Here is an 18,938-nt window from a genome sequence, read left to right as displayed (position 1 = left end):
AATAATGTACCACATCTTTGCCATTTCAAAATAAACTAAAAAATATAGAGAATATAAAATCCCATTGTGATTGTTGTTTGTCAATTATTTTAAAAGTAATAAAGCAGTAGACCAGAACACCATTTTACAAGCCTCTTTTACAGCAAGATGTGTGTGTATGTCTGTGTATAGACATAACACACATATGGATATATATTAAGTTATATATATATATTCCTACATGTATATTATATATATATATGCTTATAGATAAATAGATAGATTTGTGAGTTCCATGTAGGGCAAGAGCAGGCTGTAATTTAAGAAACTCTGATAAAAATAAGAGTAAAGAATATTATCTAGAAATTGAATGAAATGAAAAGAAAATTGACAGGTTATCTGGCAAGAATTGGGAATAACAAGTGGCTAGCAAGAATATCCCACTGGCTGGTAGAAGAAAGCAAGAAAGTCTTCCAACATATAAGCTAGACTGTTTTATGGTGAATCTTTAGGAGAACATGGTCTTGAGTTCTAGGATGAGCAGGAATGGGTGGCATTCTATATCCAACACAATGAGGTCACAGATTTGAATGTGCTATTTAATAACTAACACTTATATATTAAGTGTTTTTTCCCCCTATGCTACTTACTTCTGCCTCTTAAATACATAAGATAGTTATACACAAGATAGTTAGACTTCATTTCTTTGGCAGTTCTTACTGTTTCCACAAGATCTGAATATTTGTGCACTTGTATTGATTATATTGCTTTGTGGTTCTTTGTTTTATTTTATTTAACCAGCATATATATAGCACTAGGGTCTTATATTTTCTTTCCTTTTAACAGAATGTTTTATCACTTTTCAAATGACAATGAAGGGCAGCTAGGTGGTGCAGTAGATAGAGCATCAGCTCTGGTATTAGGAGTCCCAGAGTTCAGATATGACCTCAGATGCTTGATGTTTGTTACCTTTGTGATCCCAGGCAAGTCACTTAACCTCTATTGCCTTACCAAAAAAAAAAAAAAAGATAATAAATGTTGGTGAATCAGCTCAGCAAATGTCTGTTTAATTCCTACTATGTACACAGAATGAGCTAGACTCTGGGGACATAAAAACCAAAGTGAAAAATTGTTTTTTTGTTTACAAGGAACATAAATCCCACACACTCCATCTCAAGATTTCTAGGGCTACTTCAAGGCTCAGAAAATAGGACCAAGGAAATTGGGTTAGGTTTAATTTCCTTTCTCCTCTAGGTCTGTTTCAGAGGACTGCTAAGAATTTAGGATTATTTGCTCTAAAATTAGTTTCTCTATAGTACTAATGTTATATATTTAAAAAAGTTTGAGTTAGAATGTTATAAGAAAATCTTTAGGAGATAAATGTTTAACATTTAGCCTCAATAGAGCTACTTGATTTTATTCAATATTGTTTTTGTTTCTTTTTAATAGCTGAAAAAGAGGGAACTAGCTCACATGCAGGCTCTTGCAGAGGAGTGGAAGAAAAGAGATAAAGAAAGAGAATCATTAGTAAAGAAAAAGGTAATTAAATTATTTCTGAACTGGTCTGTAGTAAGCATATTTGTAACTGTAGATCTTTCTCATCATTTTTGAGAGTCTTTTTTATCTGAAAAAGTGAAGACATTAGATTATTCTATTATCTGATTATTTCTCTGAATTGTGAAGTGTTTAGTTGTCTGTAATAAATTATATATAATCTTTCTTGCATAAATAAGTTAATCTCTAGATAACTTTGAAATGGATTTAATGACATTTATTTGAAATGTATGAGGAGATAAAAACCAAAGTCTTCTACCAATCAGGTCCATTTTTCAAAAATAGAATTTTATTCTGGTAATTTTTTTTTTCCCTTTTCACAGTATTGGGTGTATGTTTGCATTTTGAATTAAATTTTTTGCTTAATTTGTATATACTTCTCAAATTGTATACACTTGTATAAAATAAACTGTTTTTACTTATACATTTTTGATTTCCTACATTAGTAAGGTTGTTAAACTGAGGGAATGCTATAGATATCACATATTCATTTCACAAAGAATTTGATCTGTCTTCTTTGATTTCCTTATGTATAAAATGTTGAAATATAGGTTGAATGATACAACTGTTAGGGGAATTCACAGCTGGTTAAATAGTTTTGCCAAACTGGTATTTATTAAAAGCTTTACCTCAAACTTGGGTTTGAGTTTAATACAGATATTTATTTGATAGCTTTAACTCAGTACAATAGGGATCTATCCATGACTTTTATTATATAGAATTGGTGTCTCATAAAATCTTAGATTTAGAACTAACCTTAGAAGCCATCAAATCCAGCCTCCTTTTTATGAAGAATGAATCCCCTTTATGGCATCTCTAGCATATTGTTCAAGTACTTCATTAGACCCAATGATAATATTTAGATGAAAAATCCATTCCATTTTTTGATGACATCTGATTGTTAGAAATTGTTTTATCATACACTTTAAAACTTTCTTTGTTTTTCTTGGGTTTTTATGGATGCTTTCTTTTGTAACATGTCTAATGTGGAAATTGTGTTTGGATGACTTCATATACATAATTGATACTATACTGTTTGCCTTCTTAAGGATTAAGGAAGGAGTGGGAAAAAAAGGAGGATTTGTAACACAAAATTTTTAAATGAATTAAAATTTTTTAATGTAATTGGGAAATATTTGATGAAATAAAAATGTGGCAAAAGTTATGTTTTATATTAAGCTGAGGTGAGTCTTTCATATATTGATGGTTTTCTATATTTTGATTAACACATTTTAAAACAACATTTATAAATTAATTTTTGATATCTAGAAAATGTGTTATATGGACACAACGGTTAAGAAAACAATTGTATTTAGACTGAAAAGAAGATTAAATTAGATTCATAATAACAATTGACCATGATACCATAACGTGTATGAAAATCTTAAATATTTAAAAATATGAACTCATAAATATTTAAGAATGGGGACTAAGTTTATTTGGAGCTTCAAGTGAATCTTATAAATAGTGAAAATTTTAGCTCCAACTTAAGAAAGAAATTGACAATTAGAACAGTTCATTATTTTAATGAACTTGCTTCATGGAGTGTTGGAGTCTCCATCACCAGAGATCTAATTGGACATTGTATGATCAACAATTTGTCAGATATGCTTTAGAAATAATTATTTAATTGAATAACTTCCAATGTTTCTCTTCCAGATGTGAGTTTCTGTGATTCTAAGATTTATATAAAGCTTATAAAAGTATATATATATATATCTTTAAAATTTCTGAGGAAAATAACATTAATTTTTAAAATATAATTTTCAGGTAGCAGAATACACTATTTTGGAAGGAAAACTTCAGAAAACTTTAAATGACTTAGAAAAGCGTGAACAACAGCTTTCCAATGCAGAATCAGAGGTATATTATCCATATACTTAATTTCAAAAGAGCATGTATCATTGTATATGTAGCATGCTTTATTATAATCTGGATTTCTAACAGTATATCAGTCTTTGAGATTTCCCCACGGACGTATTGTCCTCATCTGAGTTGCTATTTTGGTCTTCATTGTTAACATAGTAACTTTCCATGGTTGGCTTCTTTTCTGTTTCTTGCTCATTTTCTTTTCTTCTCTTTTTGTATTTCCTTTTTTGTGCCTTTTATGGTCACTTTCTGCTCCTGGGGTAAAGGAGACATTGTCCCAAGCTTTCCAGCTCTGATCCTTGGCTTTGAGCACAGGGGTTCCTTAGGTTTGGTGTCTTGCTCACAGTAGGCAGTTGCCCTATCTGCCCTCCAGGAAACAGCCTGGTTTCTTAGTTTGGCAATCTTAGTTTGGCAGTTTGTTTTCTGAGTTGGGAATAGAGGCTGCCCCATTGGTCTGCTTCACTATTGAGCCAGGACTGAAGGTCTCAGTTGTTATCTGCTGTGATTAAGATCCCCTCACTGGCTTTCCTGGAAACTGTCTGAGTTGGGTTGAACACCCTTTTCAACCCAGTGAAATTTTTCTTAAAATTCTTCTAATCTCTCTTGAGCTAGAGAGTGGTTTCATGCCATCAAATTCTGTTCAGAGACTTTGTTTCATGTGGTTTTCTAGGGAAACTCAGATTACTAACAGTATAAACAAAATTATTGTGTTAACATTCAAAATATATTTTCTGCTTAGTGATAAGAAATAAGTGAAAAAGTTATTTTTAATATAAATAAGTAATCTTTCCTTTACAATTTCAATAGAAACACTGTGTTTTTATTTTTTTTTTTAATGGAATAAGGAAGAATTAACAAATGAGAGAGGTTGAAAAAGAGGAAATTACAGGTTATAAATATGAAGTAATTTATATTTCTAGGTCTTTTACAAATTATCTTTTACTACCACAAGAAAATTCATGAAAAAGTTGGCCAAAAGAACCACCATCTTTTAGTCCCTTCTAGAGAAAGTTGAAGAGAGCAAAGTTTTAAAGTAGTCTTATAGACCTATTTTGTTCTTGTGGTAGATAAAATTTATTTTCTTCTCTTATTAAAGAGAAGTAGCAGCCTCCTAATTATTATAGTTTCTGGTGCAAAAAGTAGACAGAAGACTGTAATATCATTACAAATTATCTGAAAAGATAGTGGAACTGTGAACTGTAAAGGTGGCTTCTGGAAGATGAGTATATTTTGTAGTGTCTGGACTAGCTCTCTGGAGGATCTTGGTACCAGCCCGAGTCCTTGATCTTAGGAGAGGAGTGAAGAAGCGGAACTCACATGGATGATCAAATATGGAGTCCATTTATTTCTAGTTCTCTCACCCTCAAATACCCTAATACCCTTACATAACTACAGCACACTACGCATGTGCCAACTATACTAGGCATGCTCCAACTATAGGATGCTGAACATGCAGGGCCACATAAACACCTTGCTATTATTAGGTAGATGCATCCTTGCTGCAGGTATCTCTACTTCAATTATAACACAGGTTGTCACACCCTGACTTCTCAGTAAGGTTGAGAAGCCCCCAAGGAAAGATGAGAGCCAAATCAGATGTTTTCGGCAGGTTCCCTCTGGGCTGAAAGGTCACCCAGAGTTCCTCCACTGTCTGTGGCCCTTTACAATATTTAACATGTAAAACCTCTAAAATTTACAAAATTGTTAACAAATGTTAACAAAGTAACAATTGAGGAAAAAATAAGAAAAATATAAACTGAGTATGATATCTAATGTAGCTAGGTTTAGAGCTTTGCTTTAGTTCCTTTCAAAATAATTTTGAAAGAGTTGTGTGTTCTCTCTCTACCTTAAGCATCAGAAAGAAAAAAATAGATTACTGCTGTCAAACCAATAGATGTATAGTCTCAAAATGCAGGCACATTCCCTAAAATCCAAATAATTATTTTGTATAGGACAGTTCAAAATATGCTAAATGCTTTTTTTTTTAAACTAGAGGGTTTTTAAAAATATGATATATTGTTTTAGAAAAAACTTTATTTTCATCTTCAAATAGTCCTTATAATTGGGTTAAAATGATTTTTTTCCTCAGATGAATAGTAATAAGATGACCCACTTTCCCTAAATTAGGCAGATAATCTAGTTAATTTTCCTGTTCTACTTTCCTCTCTGATCATATTAGCAACATGAGATAATTTCAAAAGGATATATGTAGATTTCAGTGTTTATATTTTATTTTTAAATATTACCATATATACTTTTTATAAATGCTAATTCAGTTGCTAGAGTAACTGTAGTCAAAATGGGTGAATCTATGTATGTTTTAAAGGATTAAAGCATAGTGTGAAAGGATAAATATTTGAGATAGAAAAAAGTGGCAGATACAAAGTTTTGGAGAGTGGCTAAATAAATCCAATGTCCTTTAATTTGTGATAAAATAATGAACCAGGAAATAATAGAGGTGATTGCTGAAGTAATGATTAGTAGTTTTTAATTTGTCAGGCAATTAGAATCCTCTGAAAGAGGAAGTGACAGAATGAAAACCACTATAGTAGGATGAAAGTTTTTCCTAAATGACTTTCCAGGAATAGAATGTGTTTTGAGCAGAGATAATAATACTGCTGATAGCAAAGACATTCTGATTCCTATCCTATTCTCAATTCTTCATGAGTAAGGGAGGCCGACTACTCATTCAAGGGAGAACAGAACATAAAGTTTAAACGGAAATCACATCTAATCTCATGTCTCCCTATTCATTTCTGCTGCAAGTCTACACTCCTACCCTCTAAGCATGAATTTTATCAAAGGGTATTACTCTGGCAGATTTTTGTTCTTTCTGTGATAAATGGGAGAAGATGCCATGGTTGATAGTTTTGTTTTGTTTTGTTTTTTATCCCCAAGTTGTTTCTAGGCTAAGCTGTTTGAGATCAATGTTGAGTGATTATTATTTATACCTTATTAATCAATCTGTCAATAAGTATTTATTATATACTAGCCACTATGCTAAATTCTTTGGATACAGAAAGGGGCAAAAAAATAGTCTTTATCCTTAAGTTGCTTAACACTACATAATTAAATTTAGCTTATAAATGTTAATCAAATGACATATTTTAAACCTCTAGCTTCTGGAAACCTGATAGATGTTTTGATTCTGAGAAGTTGCCTCATAGGTTTACAATTTTATTTATTTTATTGGGCTCTTGTTTTTATCCAAAAAGATTTCAGGAATCATTTCTTTAGATCCATCTGTTGAATAAATAAATGCTTATTCAAAAAAAAAAAACTCCTCTGCAGTTATCACCAGATCCTAATATTCATTCAGCCTTGGTTTTACTTTATTTTTTCAGAAGGGATTTTTTAGGGATTATAATAAGGCTTGTCCAAAAGTCAAGCATTTTCCAGTCCAAGTAAGAGAACATTCTTTGTCAAATAGATTTTACATTCTTTTATGCCACAGTGGACTTTTATAACAAGAACATTGTGTTTTGTTTTTTTTAATTTTATTTAGAATATAATTTATTTATTTCTTTAAAAATTTTATAGTATTTTGGGGCAGCTAGGTGGCTCAGTGGATAGATTACCAACCAAGGAAGTCAGGAGGACATGAGTTCAAATGTGACCTCAGACACTTAATATTTCCTAGCTGTGTGACCCCAGGCAAGTCACTTAACTCCAATTGCCTCAGCGAAAAAAAAAAAATTATAGTATTTTGTAAATCCATCAGAATAAGGATTTTTCCCCCTCTGTAGCAATTTTTATTTCCTTTTCTGAGATTGAGTATTTTAAATCTTTGAAAGTAACTCTTCTATTTTTATATGTATATTCCCAAGTTTTATTAGCATATAACTATGTATAAGTTCTGATATTTCTTCAAGACATATGAATGGGTAATTTTTTAGCATTGACCCCTGCAAAACCTTCTGTTCCAATTTTTCCCCTCCTTCCCTCTACCCCTTCCCCCAGATGGCAAATAGTCCAATACATGTTAAATATGTTAAAGTATGTATATATATATATATATATATATATATATATATATATACATATTTATACAGTTATTAACAAGAACATTGTTGAAAAGGGTTAATTTCTTCATCATTAAGGACTTTTTTTTTTTTTTACAATTTTTTATATATGTCATATAAAGGTTTATACAATATTATATAGAATAAAGTGGAATGTATTTGAATTTATGTTCATAAAGCTTTTATTGGAGGTTTTATTTCTGTTTATTCCAGAGAACAAAAAAAAGTTTCCTGAGATTAGTGATATTTTCCAGTTAAGGGAAGTGACAAATATGGTTTCATAATAGAAATATTCTCTTAACTATGGGAAGATGGGTTATGTATTGGATCCCAAGGAAATTGGATTCTTTAGAAACACCCAAAGACAAACATACCAGAAGAAACAGTGTTAAAACCAAAGAGTATCAACTATAGACTCCTTCTTCTAGTCCAAGAGTATAAAAAACAAAATCAGAATCCTGTGGAGGTTCTGAACAGAGTAGGCTCAGATAGGTGGAAGGCTAAACGTGCATGAAATTAGGTCCTTTAGTAGAAGCAAGTTTCAGACTAGTAACCATTGCAAGCCCAACCCTGAAGTTTCAGTCTCAACAAGAGACAGGACCAGAGTTCATGATAATGAGAAACAGTGTCCTAAAAATCCTGAGATGCAACTAATGGCAACACTTTGGCAAATGATTAAATCCTTAAAAACATACTACAAAATAGAAAAGAGAATCAATGGATTGAATATGCATTTTTTTAAAAATTAAAAGCTAACAAAAGCAAACCCAAATTAAACACAAAAGGAGATATTGAAAATTAGAAGAGTAAAAATAGTTAAACAAAAAGACTATAATAAAGACTATAATAATGATGAAAATAGCAATTGTTTCTCTGTAAAACTAACAAAATTCATAAGCTTTTATTTAACAAGATTGAAAAGAAGAAGACAGAAAAATCACATTAACAAAATAGCAAGGGAACAAGATGAAATCACAATACTAGAAAAATAAAAAGAAATATCAGAACTTATATATAGTTATATGCTAATAAAACTTGAGAATATACATATAAAAATAGAAGAGTTACTTTCAAAGATTTAAAATACTCAATCTCAGAAAAGGAAATAAAAATTGCTACATTATTCTGATGGATTTACAAAATACTATAATTTTTTTTTTTTTTTTTTTTTTTGCTGAGGCAATTGGGGTTAAGTGACTTGCCCGGGGTCACACAGCGAGGAAATGTTAAGTGTCTGAGGTCAGATTTGAACTCATGTCCTCCTGACTTCCTTGGTTGGTAATCTATCCACTGAGCCATCTAGCTGCCCCAAAATACTATAAAATTTTTAAAGAAAAATTAATACCAGCACTATATAGTACACTAAAACTATTTTCAAAAACTGAAGAAAAATTTTTACCAGAGTCCTTTTATCAGATCAGTATAGTCTCAATATTTAATTCAGAGAAGGGTAAAGAACAGAACTATGGATCAATGTAACTAAAGATTGTTGAAAAAAATTAATATAAAATCCTCTCATAGATTATAGAAATTTATCTTAGACTTCATTCATTATGACAAAGTTAGATTTATTTTAGCCATGTAAAGGAAAATGTTCAATATTGGAAAACCAACATAATTTACGCAAAATGCCTTTGACAAAATAAACATTCATTTATACTAAAAATCCTGCAAAGTATAGTCAAAGGAAGAACTTTTTTTTTAAGTATCTAAAATCAGAAGCAAACATCATATGAAATAGAAGATCCCTAAAAGCTTTTCCATTAAATAACAGAAGTAAAGGAAGGGTACCTACTCTCTCTACTATTAATGGATATAGTTCTATAAGCTCTAGCAATAACAACATAAGAGAGAAACTAAAGGCTTAATGATAGGCAAGAAGAGTTAAGTTTATACCTATTGGCTAATGACATGAAAGTTTACTTTTAAAAATCCATTGCAATCTGCAGAGATACTAATTGAGACAATTGCTTTAATAAAGTTGTAATCTACAAAATGAGCTCATAAAAAGTAGCAAAATTACTGTGAATTTTGACAAAACCCAAGAGTCAGTAATTTGAGAAATTCCATCCTAAATGACTGTGAAATTCATAAATTATGTGGGAATCATCTACCAAAACACACAAAATTACATCTATAGAGTCATTTACAAAGTGTTCTTTATACCTAGAAAACAACTTAAATAGCTAGAATCATCATCAAGTACTAATGGGTGGTCCATAGTGATATAATTAAAAAAGATAATACTAGCAAAGTTAGTTTTTACTTTTAATGCTATCCCAGTAAAACTAATACATTAAAAAACTCATTAATATATAACAAAATTCATTTAAAGATACAGAAGATCTAGAAAATAAAGGGAAATAATGAAAAGGAGATAGGAATGAAGGAAGAATAACACTTCAGTTATAAAGCAGTAATCATCAAAAATCACTTGGTGTTAGTTTAAAAATAATAGAACAATATATCATTTAAACACACTACACAAAGGAGAATCCAAAAAAAAAAAAAAATGAATTTCATAACCCAGTATCTGACAAACCTTGAATACAAGTTAACCTAACTTCCTATTTGATGAAAACTTCTGAAAAGTAATCTGATAGAAATTAATTTTAGACTAACAACTAAAACTATATTCCATATAAAATTACCTATTGTTGAATGTTTTTAAAAAGAGAAGCAAACCATATACCTTTTACAAACAAGAGGTGAAAGAAAATAGAAGTGAAAAAAGATAACCCTTTATCTCAAGAATCTGACAGTCTACTGAAGGAGACAACATGCAAATAAAATAAATATACAAACAAAGCGAAATATATGCATGATAGGAAATAATCAACAGAGGGAAGGCTACAGAATTAAGTCTTGTGGGGAAATTTTCCTATAGAAGTTGGAATTTTGTTTGAGACTTAAAGGAAGTCAGGGAGATCACTAAGCAAAAATGAGGAAGGAGAACACTCCAGAATGGGGTAACAAAGAAAATGTCCAGAGCTAGGAGATAAAGTGTCTTGTTCATATAGCAGTCAAAAGGCCAGTGTCACTGGATTGAGGAGTATATGTCAGGGAATAAGGATTAAGAAAACTGGAGGTTGGAAGCAGGGTAGGTCAAAAAAGATTTTGAATGCCAAACAGAGCATTTTGTATTTGATCCTACAGGCAATGGGGAGCCACCCGAATTAATTGAGTAGGAGAGTGACTTAGATCTGTGTTTTAGGAAACCTTGGTGACTGAATGGAGAATGAGTTGGTAGTAGAGGGAGATTTTGTTATTCAGTCATTTCAGTCATGTCTAATTCTTTATGACTTTATTTGGGGTTTTCTTGGCAAAGATACTAGAGTGGTTTGCCATTTCCTTTTCCAGTTGATTTTATACATGAGAAAACTGAAGCAAACTGTCACACAAGTATCTGAGGCCAGATTTGAACTCAGGATGATGAGTCCTTCTGACTCTAGGTCCAGCACTAGCCACTGTACTATTTAACTGCAGTCAGACTTAAGAACAGGTTATCACAGTTATCCAGGCATGATGTAATGAGGTCCTAGACTAGAGTATAGTCAGAGGAGAGAAGAAGGTGTGTTTGAGGACTGCTGTAAAGACTTTAGCAGTGGATTAGATGTGGGAGGGACAGGGTAAGAAATGGTAAGAAGTCCAAGATAACCCCTAGATTGTGAGCTTGAGGAACTAGGAGGATGATAATAGGAAAGGTAGGAGCAGGGAGGATTTAGGAGGAAAGATAGTGAATTCTGTTTCAGACATGTTAATTTAGAATGACTAATGGGCAAAAATCCAAGATGTGGAAAGACTATTGGAAATATGAGATTGGAGATCAGCAGAGGAGTTGGGCCAGTATATATGTAGATGTGACAATCCTTAGCATAGAGATAATAGTTAAATTCACAGGAGCATATGAAATCACCAAGTAAAGTAGCATAGAGGGAAAAGAGAAGAGGACTCAGGAGAACACATGGTTAGAGAATGTGAGCTGGAGGAGGATCTAGCAAAGGAGAGTGAAAAGAAATAATCAGAGAGATAGGAAGAGTACCTGAAAAGGGATATATGTGTGTGTGTGTGTGTGTGTGTGTGTGTGTGTGTGTGTGTACTCAACACTTAGTGTCTGTCACATAGTAGATAATTAATAAATGTTTATTAGATTAGAACATCAGATTATATATACATATGATTAAAAACTGTTTCCTAATAAGTATTCAAAGGATATGAAGAAAGAGTTTTCAGAAAAGTTGGAAACTATTATTAGCCACATGAATGAATGCTGCAGTTCATTAATGATAAGAAAAATGTAGTTCCAAACAACAGAGGTTTTATCATTTAGCAAATTGGCAAAGGCTACAAAAGTTGAAAAAAGTAAATGTTGAAGGATTGTGGGAAGATAGACACATTAGAGCATTGTCAGTGGAGTTGTGAATTAATATAAGCAATTTGGAATTATGCAAAAAAAGTGACTAAAATATCCGTTCTCTTTGACTCAGAGATTCCACAAGTTGGCATATACTCAAAGCCAGTTATTGTTATTCTTTTAAACAGAAATATTTATTATGATAATAAAATAACAATAATAAAAATAAAATAATAAAAATGATAGCTAGCATTTGTATAACATTTTTGATCTTGCCAACAAACTTATTTAGGTGGCTGCCAGAATCATCCCCATTTTATAGATGAAAAATCTGAACCTGGTAAGTTAATATATTCAACCCACACAACAAAATGTCAGGCATGATTTGAACTCAGGTCTTTCTGACCCCTGCATCAGTTAGCAACACTTTTTGTGGAATTGCAAACAAAGTAGATGCTCTAAATGGGGTAATTGCCAAACAAACTGTAGTACATGAATATTAATAAAATATCATTGTACTATAAAAATTACAAATTTGATAAATGAAAAGATTTATATGTATTGATAAAGAGTGAAGTAAACAAAGCACAGAAAATAATACACACAATAACTACAACAATGTAAATGGAAAAACAGTTACAAAACAATTGAAAGTGAGCGTTGAAGATTTATAGAGAATGATACATGGTTCCAGAAGAGATATGAGAATGCATCCTTCTTTCACCCAATTCCTTTGCAGAGATGAGAGGGACAAGATGTGGAACACTATGCATATATTTTCAGCCTTTTTCAAAGTATGGATTAGTTTTGCTATTTGCTTTTTCTCTTCTTCCTATATCTTGTTTTTTCCTTTAAAAATTATTCTTTCTAATGATATATCTTTCTGGGAGGAGTTAAGAGCTTGAGGTATTGAAAATTTTTATTTTTACAGCATACCCCATAATACTTCCACTCAACATCTGTAGTAGAAAAGTTTTCAGGTAGCTTATAGATTCCAATCTATCCCATATTCTTCATTCATAAATAGAACTGAATATATCATTTTATAATTTAATATGTTGCTAGAGTAGCTGCATATTATGTGATTCTTTGAATGTGATATGAAAATAATGTGAAGTTCTTTGAACTTATGTTGATTTGGAACTTAGGATATCACGTGATAACAGTAGTAGGTCCTTCCCTTTCTCCTGAAAAGAAATTCAAATAATCTTAGTTGTCTATTTATACACAGTATGAATATAAATTTCATAGAGGCAAAGTTAGGACTGCTTCACCTGATAGTAAGTTCTCTACTGAAGGTCTTCATATTTAAATTTATGGTCATTTATCAAGTAGATTGTATAAGGGATCTTTACTCAAGTTTTTTTTTTTTTCGGATTAAATGGCCTTTTCATTCCACTAGAATAGAAACATTTTAGTCTATTTTTTTAGGAATCTATATGATGCAAAATGGGGGTTTCGGATCATTCAGGCTGAAAAGGGGAAGATGAGTTACATCTCACCCTTCTGTGATAGGAAATCAAAAAATTATTGTTCAGTATATTCCGTATAATTCTATCTTCCATTATGTTCCAGCATTTGCCTGATTTTACTTATTCTGTTTCTGTGCAAAGTCCCAACCTTCCCTCCTTTGAACTCTGCACTTTATCCCTTCAGGCTTAGATTACTTATAACCTAGTCTCTGTTTGAGAAGATACAATGGCGCTGCACAGCCGTTATTAGGAATCGGTGAGCTGGCTTAGCTTAGCTATGGTCTAGAATAGTTGAGATGAGTACGCAGGATGGATTACAACCTTTGTGGCAGATTATTTTCCCTACCCATCATACCTCCCTCCTTCAACTCTCCACCCACCCTTCTTACTCATGCAGCCATTACCCTAGTATGGACTTAATTCACTCTTCCCTGGATTATTACAATGACAAAACTGTTCCCCATCTTCTCCATCCTTTTACACTGCTTCCAAAGAGATTATTGTGAAATTCAGTGTCCAAACATGTTATACTCTTTCTTAGGACGCTCTAATACCTTCTTATTGACTCTAGGATCAAATCTAAACAGTTGCTGAAAGCTCTTCCCAAATTTGCCACAAACTACATTAAGAACTTTTATTGTAAATCACTCTCCTTCCTTGGGAATGATGGTAAACAAAAGAAAAGAGGACATATTAGACATTGAAGACAGCCAGTGGAAAGCTTGCAGAGACAGTGGGACATTATGATATATAAGAAGCAGAAAAAGCCAATTTGGTGGAATCATAATGTGAGGGAAAGAGGATGAAAGAAGGGGAAAGCAATATGTAAGGAGGCTGGAAAGATAGGGTGAGACTTGTGATTGTGATGCTGTCCAGAGAAGTTTCTCTTCTATGCTAAAGGCAACAGGGAGCCACTAGAGCTGATTGCTTGATCAAGTTTGCACCTAAAGAAAATCATTTTGGAAGTTCTATGGAGGATAGATTTCAGTGGAGAAGCTTGAGATAGGGTGACCAGTTGGGAGATTTTTCTAATAATTTAGGCAAGAGGTGATGAGGACTTGAATTAAAATAGTGGATTGTGTAAATAAGAGAAGGTTCCTTATGACATGTTACAGCAGTAGAAATGATATGATGTGGTAATTGATTGAACATGTGAGGTGAGAATGAAGAGTCCAGGATAGCAATGAAGCTATAAATCTAGTATACTGGAAGAATGCTGGTACTAGAGACTAGGGCTGAATATATAGATCTGTGAATAATTTGTGGAAATGATAATTAAATTAATGGAAGCTGATGGTCTCACTAAGAGAGTGAGTGTAGAAAGAGAAGGCCTAGGGCAGAGATTGTTTAATCCTTACAGTTAGAGATAATAACATGAATGATGTTCCAGAACTGAGAAGGAAGACAAGTAGAAAGAGAAAAGTGATGAGGTTGGAAACCAAAATGCAAAAGGATTAAGGGAAGTCAGGTGTAGAGAGCAGTTTCTAGGACCCATTTGCCAATTTGATGGGTGTCTGAATTGATATCCACAAAGATTCTTTTAATTTTCATTTCTCTGATAGTGATTTTGAGCAATTTTTATATGACTAGTTAGCCATTTCTTTGGAAAATAATTTTCATGTTCTTTGACCATTTATTTTAATATGTATTTCTTTTCTTCTGATTCCAGTACTTATTTAATATTTTATAATCATAATTGCATTTTACCTCTTGCATTTATAATCATAGTTGCATTTTATTCCATGTTTGATCATTATATTTTTATCAATATTTATAAAAATATAACCTTCCATTCTCATTTCTTTTATAATATAATTTTTAGTATTTAGGTTGCTTATTCATTCAATATTTGCCAGTTCTTCATAAAGATATATTTATTTTAAGCTGCAAAGAAAAAAGAAAGAGCTGCACTTAGACCATGAAAGAAATCTTCAGGAACTTCAGGATTCTGTCCGAAGAATCAAAGAGGATTGTGCTCATCAGGTAGAGCTGGAGACTTCAAAGATGAAGCAGTTGGAAGGAGAGAAGCAGCGACTTCAGCAGCAGGTAAAAGAACATTGGCAAATTGTGCCTATTAAATGTAATTGGGAATGTTCAACAAAATAAACAAAAATACAGTAGAACATAGATAGTGTTAACATGTGATTTTCTAAGTCAATATATGATCAGCAGGGTGCATTTCCATTAATACCATTAGTTCAATAGTATTAAACTTGTGGTAGTAACTCAGTAATTAAGTAACCACTTAATCTTCCTGAGTTTCAGTTTCCTCATCTTCAAAATGAGAATGATAGTGCCTCTTATATTTATCTCAAAATATTGTGAAGCGCAAATGAAATAATATTTGTAATGTCCATTATTATTATTATTGTTATATTTTATTTGTTGAAAGGGTATATTTTCTTTTTTGGGACAGTAATGAATGGATGGGGGGAAAATTCAATTAAAAGTGATTTTGTTTTATAGTATTCATTCATCATTATGATTCATAATGTTACAGCTTTAATTTACATTTGCTTTTTGAAGTTGGGTAATAAAGATGGTTTGCATATGGTAGGTTTTATTTTTCATTGTTTCATAACTCTTTGTATGAAACTTAGTCTGACCAATTCCATATGTAGGAAAAACATCTAATGCTTTCAGTTTGAAAAGTATTCCAGCATAGCACGTAATTTAATAGATAACTCTTTAATAGCTAATAGATAGATAAAGTAATTTTTGAAACAAGAAATATAATTCTAAAAAGGTATTAGTAAAAGCAAGTGAGACATGAATTTTGTTTTGAATTTGGATTGTTGTTAGCCTATATTTCTATTCTTTAAAGGCTTTTCTCTAAAATATTAAATCTTTAATATTATGTTTTGTATTCTTAAATAGTAGAGAGATTTTCTTTATTTGACCATTAAAAATTTATTTAAAATAACAAGTCAACTAACTGTGATCTTCTTTAGATAAATTAAAGCTGAAGTACAGTGCAACTATTGCTGTTATGATTATTTTACCACTTTATGTTTTAATTTTATTTTCTTGTAAGAATATATATACTAAGATTATGGCCCCCATCTTCCCATATTCTAAATCCATAATGAAATGTTTTGGCTCTTTAGTGGAAAATTCATTTCAGGAACATTTCCTCTTGTTTGAAATATCACACTTGTGGCAGTTTTTTGTGATGTAACAAAGAATATAGAAATAAGCAAAAAGGACTTTGGAGAAGCCAAAATATCAAAGCCCATTACAGTTCAGAGAGGCTTTGTTGTTGGAAAAGAGACTTTTTAAAAGCTAAGTCAGTAAATAGCAATAGTAGTCTGAAAGTAAGTAGACACATAAAAGTATACTCAAATACTCAGGCCTTCTGGGGTTATTTCATGAAAACCCTCTGATATACCTCAGTAGTCTCTGGAGATGCCACTGAAGACCACTATAAAATAGTAAGTAGTCTTACAATACAGTATAATAATTGATCATTGTAATGATATACCTGAGCTTTAATCATTAATAAAAGATTAAATCATGTTTGTTTCATTCAATTTAAAACAGTACTTATATAAGATATTATGGATTTTCACAAAAATGTTTAAATTTATTTTACAGTCTGAAGGGAATAAGGCTATAACATTATTAATAGAAAAGAAATGCTATAAAAGGCATTGTCATCATATATGTGTGCAACTGGAAAAGAAGGTTGGTCAGTCATAGTGAGATTGAGAAGATAACCATCTGAGTACTGTTCTGGTACCCAAAAAGTATAGAGTGAATCAAAAGAAGTCTTCCAGCAGATGTCTTCGAAGAATTTATGGAAAAGAACTGTAGAAGATTAGGAGATGTGGAGGGGTTGTGACTTGCATTTTAGGAGGGAGTATTTAGACTGAAAAAATCATAAGTATATCAAAATACCAAAGACATTATAGCTAGGAAATTCATCTTGTTCATCAGTGAAATTACATGAAGGATTTATTAGTACACTATCCAGTTGCAGATTTTTCTGACTTGGGCATAAAATAAAAATCTAATTTTCTCAATCTTTCTTTAGTTACTATATAGGTTCCATATTGGTTAGATGTTTTCTGTTTCAAACACAGTGGAGTGTAAAGACTTAGAGACTTGACTATTGCTTTAATTAAGGACCTATTTGGCATAGCCATAAATCAATTAAGAATGGATCTTTTCTACTTCCTGTTAGTACTTACCCAAAAAATCTTAAATTGCAAATTTTCTTTTTTAAACTTTATATCATGTGTATTTTGAGAAACACTATTAATATATACAGTGCTTTAGATCTTTTATTGTTTTTGCCATTAACAAAAATCAGTGGCATTTTATAGCATTCACTTTTAGGTTTACAAAATATCTTATAAATATAGTTTCATCTGTTTATTAGAATTGTTGCATAAGATACATAGCTACATTTATTACTCTCATTTTACAAAAGAAAAATTTTACTTCAAAAAGAGCCTTGCCTGTGGTCACCCAGCTCGTTAAATATTAGAGACAAGAAACAAGTCAGATCTTTTTGTCTCTAAATCTATCATTCTCTTCACCTTGCCTTGCCTATTTTCATAATTAAAAGATTTATATCATTTTTTGATTGTCTTATTCAATTATCCTTGTCATAAAATTCATAAAAGTAACACCATAGGATTTTCTGTTTTGTCCATGAAGAAGTCTAGTATAATTCTAATAAGTATATTCTATTAAATTAAGAAACCTAAAGAAGGTGAGGTATCAATGGTAGGTCCTATTAAGAGTGACTTTTTAAAACTATGAAGTTTAATTGAAAATAATCTTAAAAGTTTCTCTAAGAAACATTTGAAAAAGATTCTTTTGTGTCCACATTTAAAAGAAGTTCATTTACCAAATTAAAATAAGCTGTGGTTGATCTGAGTTTTGTAACATTTTACTTAGGTAGTATTATTAAATTAAGTGGGATTTTATTCTTTAAAGTTTTTTGTTATCTTTTTGCTATAGCTTTATGATGCTGAAATTAAGTATAAAACTTTGGAAAAAGAATTCCAGCATTTCAAGGAACAACAAAACAGCAAGCCAGAAATCCGTCTGCAATCAGAAATAAATCTTCTCACATTGGAAAAGGTACCTTATTAACTTACTGCTAAATCACTGGGAATAGTTAAGCTATTTGAAGAACACTAGTCAGATAAATAATTTATACAAGCTAATGACAGGAACATAGATTAGAAAGGTGACAAGGACATTACAAGTCATCTAGTACAAACCCCTTTCACTTTACAGATTTTTCAGTCCCATTACAGAGGGGACACTAAACCCAGTCAGAGACTTAATTATCTTCCATCCTTTGACTCCAAATGCAGCACACTTTCTACTGCACCACATGATGCTATTTCAGTGGAATACTGTGTAACAAAATTACTTTTGAAGTTATAATTCAGCACTTTAAGACTTTTAAATTTTGAGTGGTTTAAATATTTGACTCTGAATGATCTAATTTACCTCTATTCTGCTGCAAATTAAAGTTGCTTGTTTGAGTTATGGTTTAATAATTTTAGATATTTTAAGTGTCTTACTTAAAGGGCATTAAATTAAATAGGTGTAGTATTTGTGACACAAAAGATCATACATTCTTTCTACTCATGGTCCAAGCCTTAAAAATTTTTGGAGGGAGTCATGAAATTGTGTTGCTGAGTCCTGTATAAATTCAGTTCAATTCAG

At 31.5% G+C, this 18,938-nt stretch overlaps 1 protein-coding gene across 3 annotated transcripts in view; it reads left to right on the top strand.

The window, feature by feature from the left end:
- Nucleotides 1-18,938, top strand: part of CEP120 (centrosomal protein 120) — a 100,256-nt gene that overhangs the window by 61,683 nt on the left and 19,635 nt on the right. For all 3 annotated transcript variants that reach the window (XM_012542613.3, XM_023497239.2, XM_031939156.1), the window contains 4 exons: nucleotides 1,429-1,518; nucleotides 3,304-3,396; nucleotides 15,135-15,296; nucleotides 18,219-18,341. In XM_012542613.3, coding sequence (XP_012398067.2) covers nucleotides 1,429-1,518; nucleotides 3,304-3,396; nucleotides 15,135-15,296; nucleotides 18,219-18,341 — 468 coding nt within the window. The remainder of the gene's footprint in view (nucleotides 1-1,428; nucleotides 1,519-3,303; nucleotides 3,397-15,134; nucleotides 15,297-18,218; nucleotides 18,342-18,938) is intronic.

The sequence above is a fragment of the Sarcophilus harrisii genome, chromosome 1 (genome assembly GCF_902635505.1).
Source record: "Sarcophilus harrisii chromosome 1, mSarHar1.11, whole genome shotgun sequence".
NCBI classification, from domain to species: domain Eukaryota; kingdom Metazoa; phylum Chordata; class Mammalia; order Dasyuromorphia; family Dasyuridae; genus Sarcophilus; species Sarcophilus harrisii.
The sequence above is the reverse complement of the archived record's forward strand: the minus strand, read 5'-3'. Positions and strand labels throughout refer to the sequence as shown.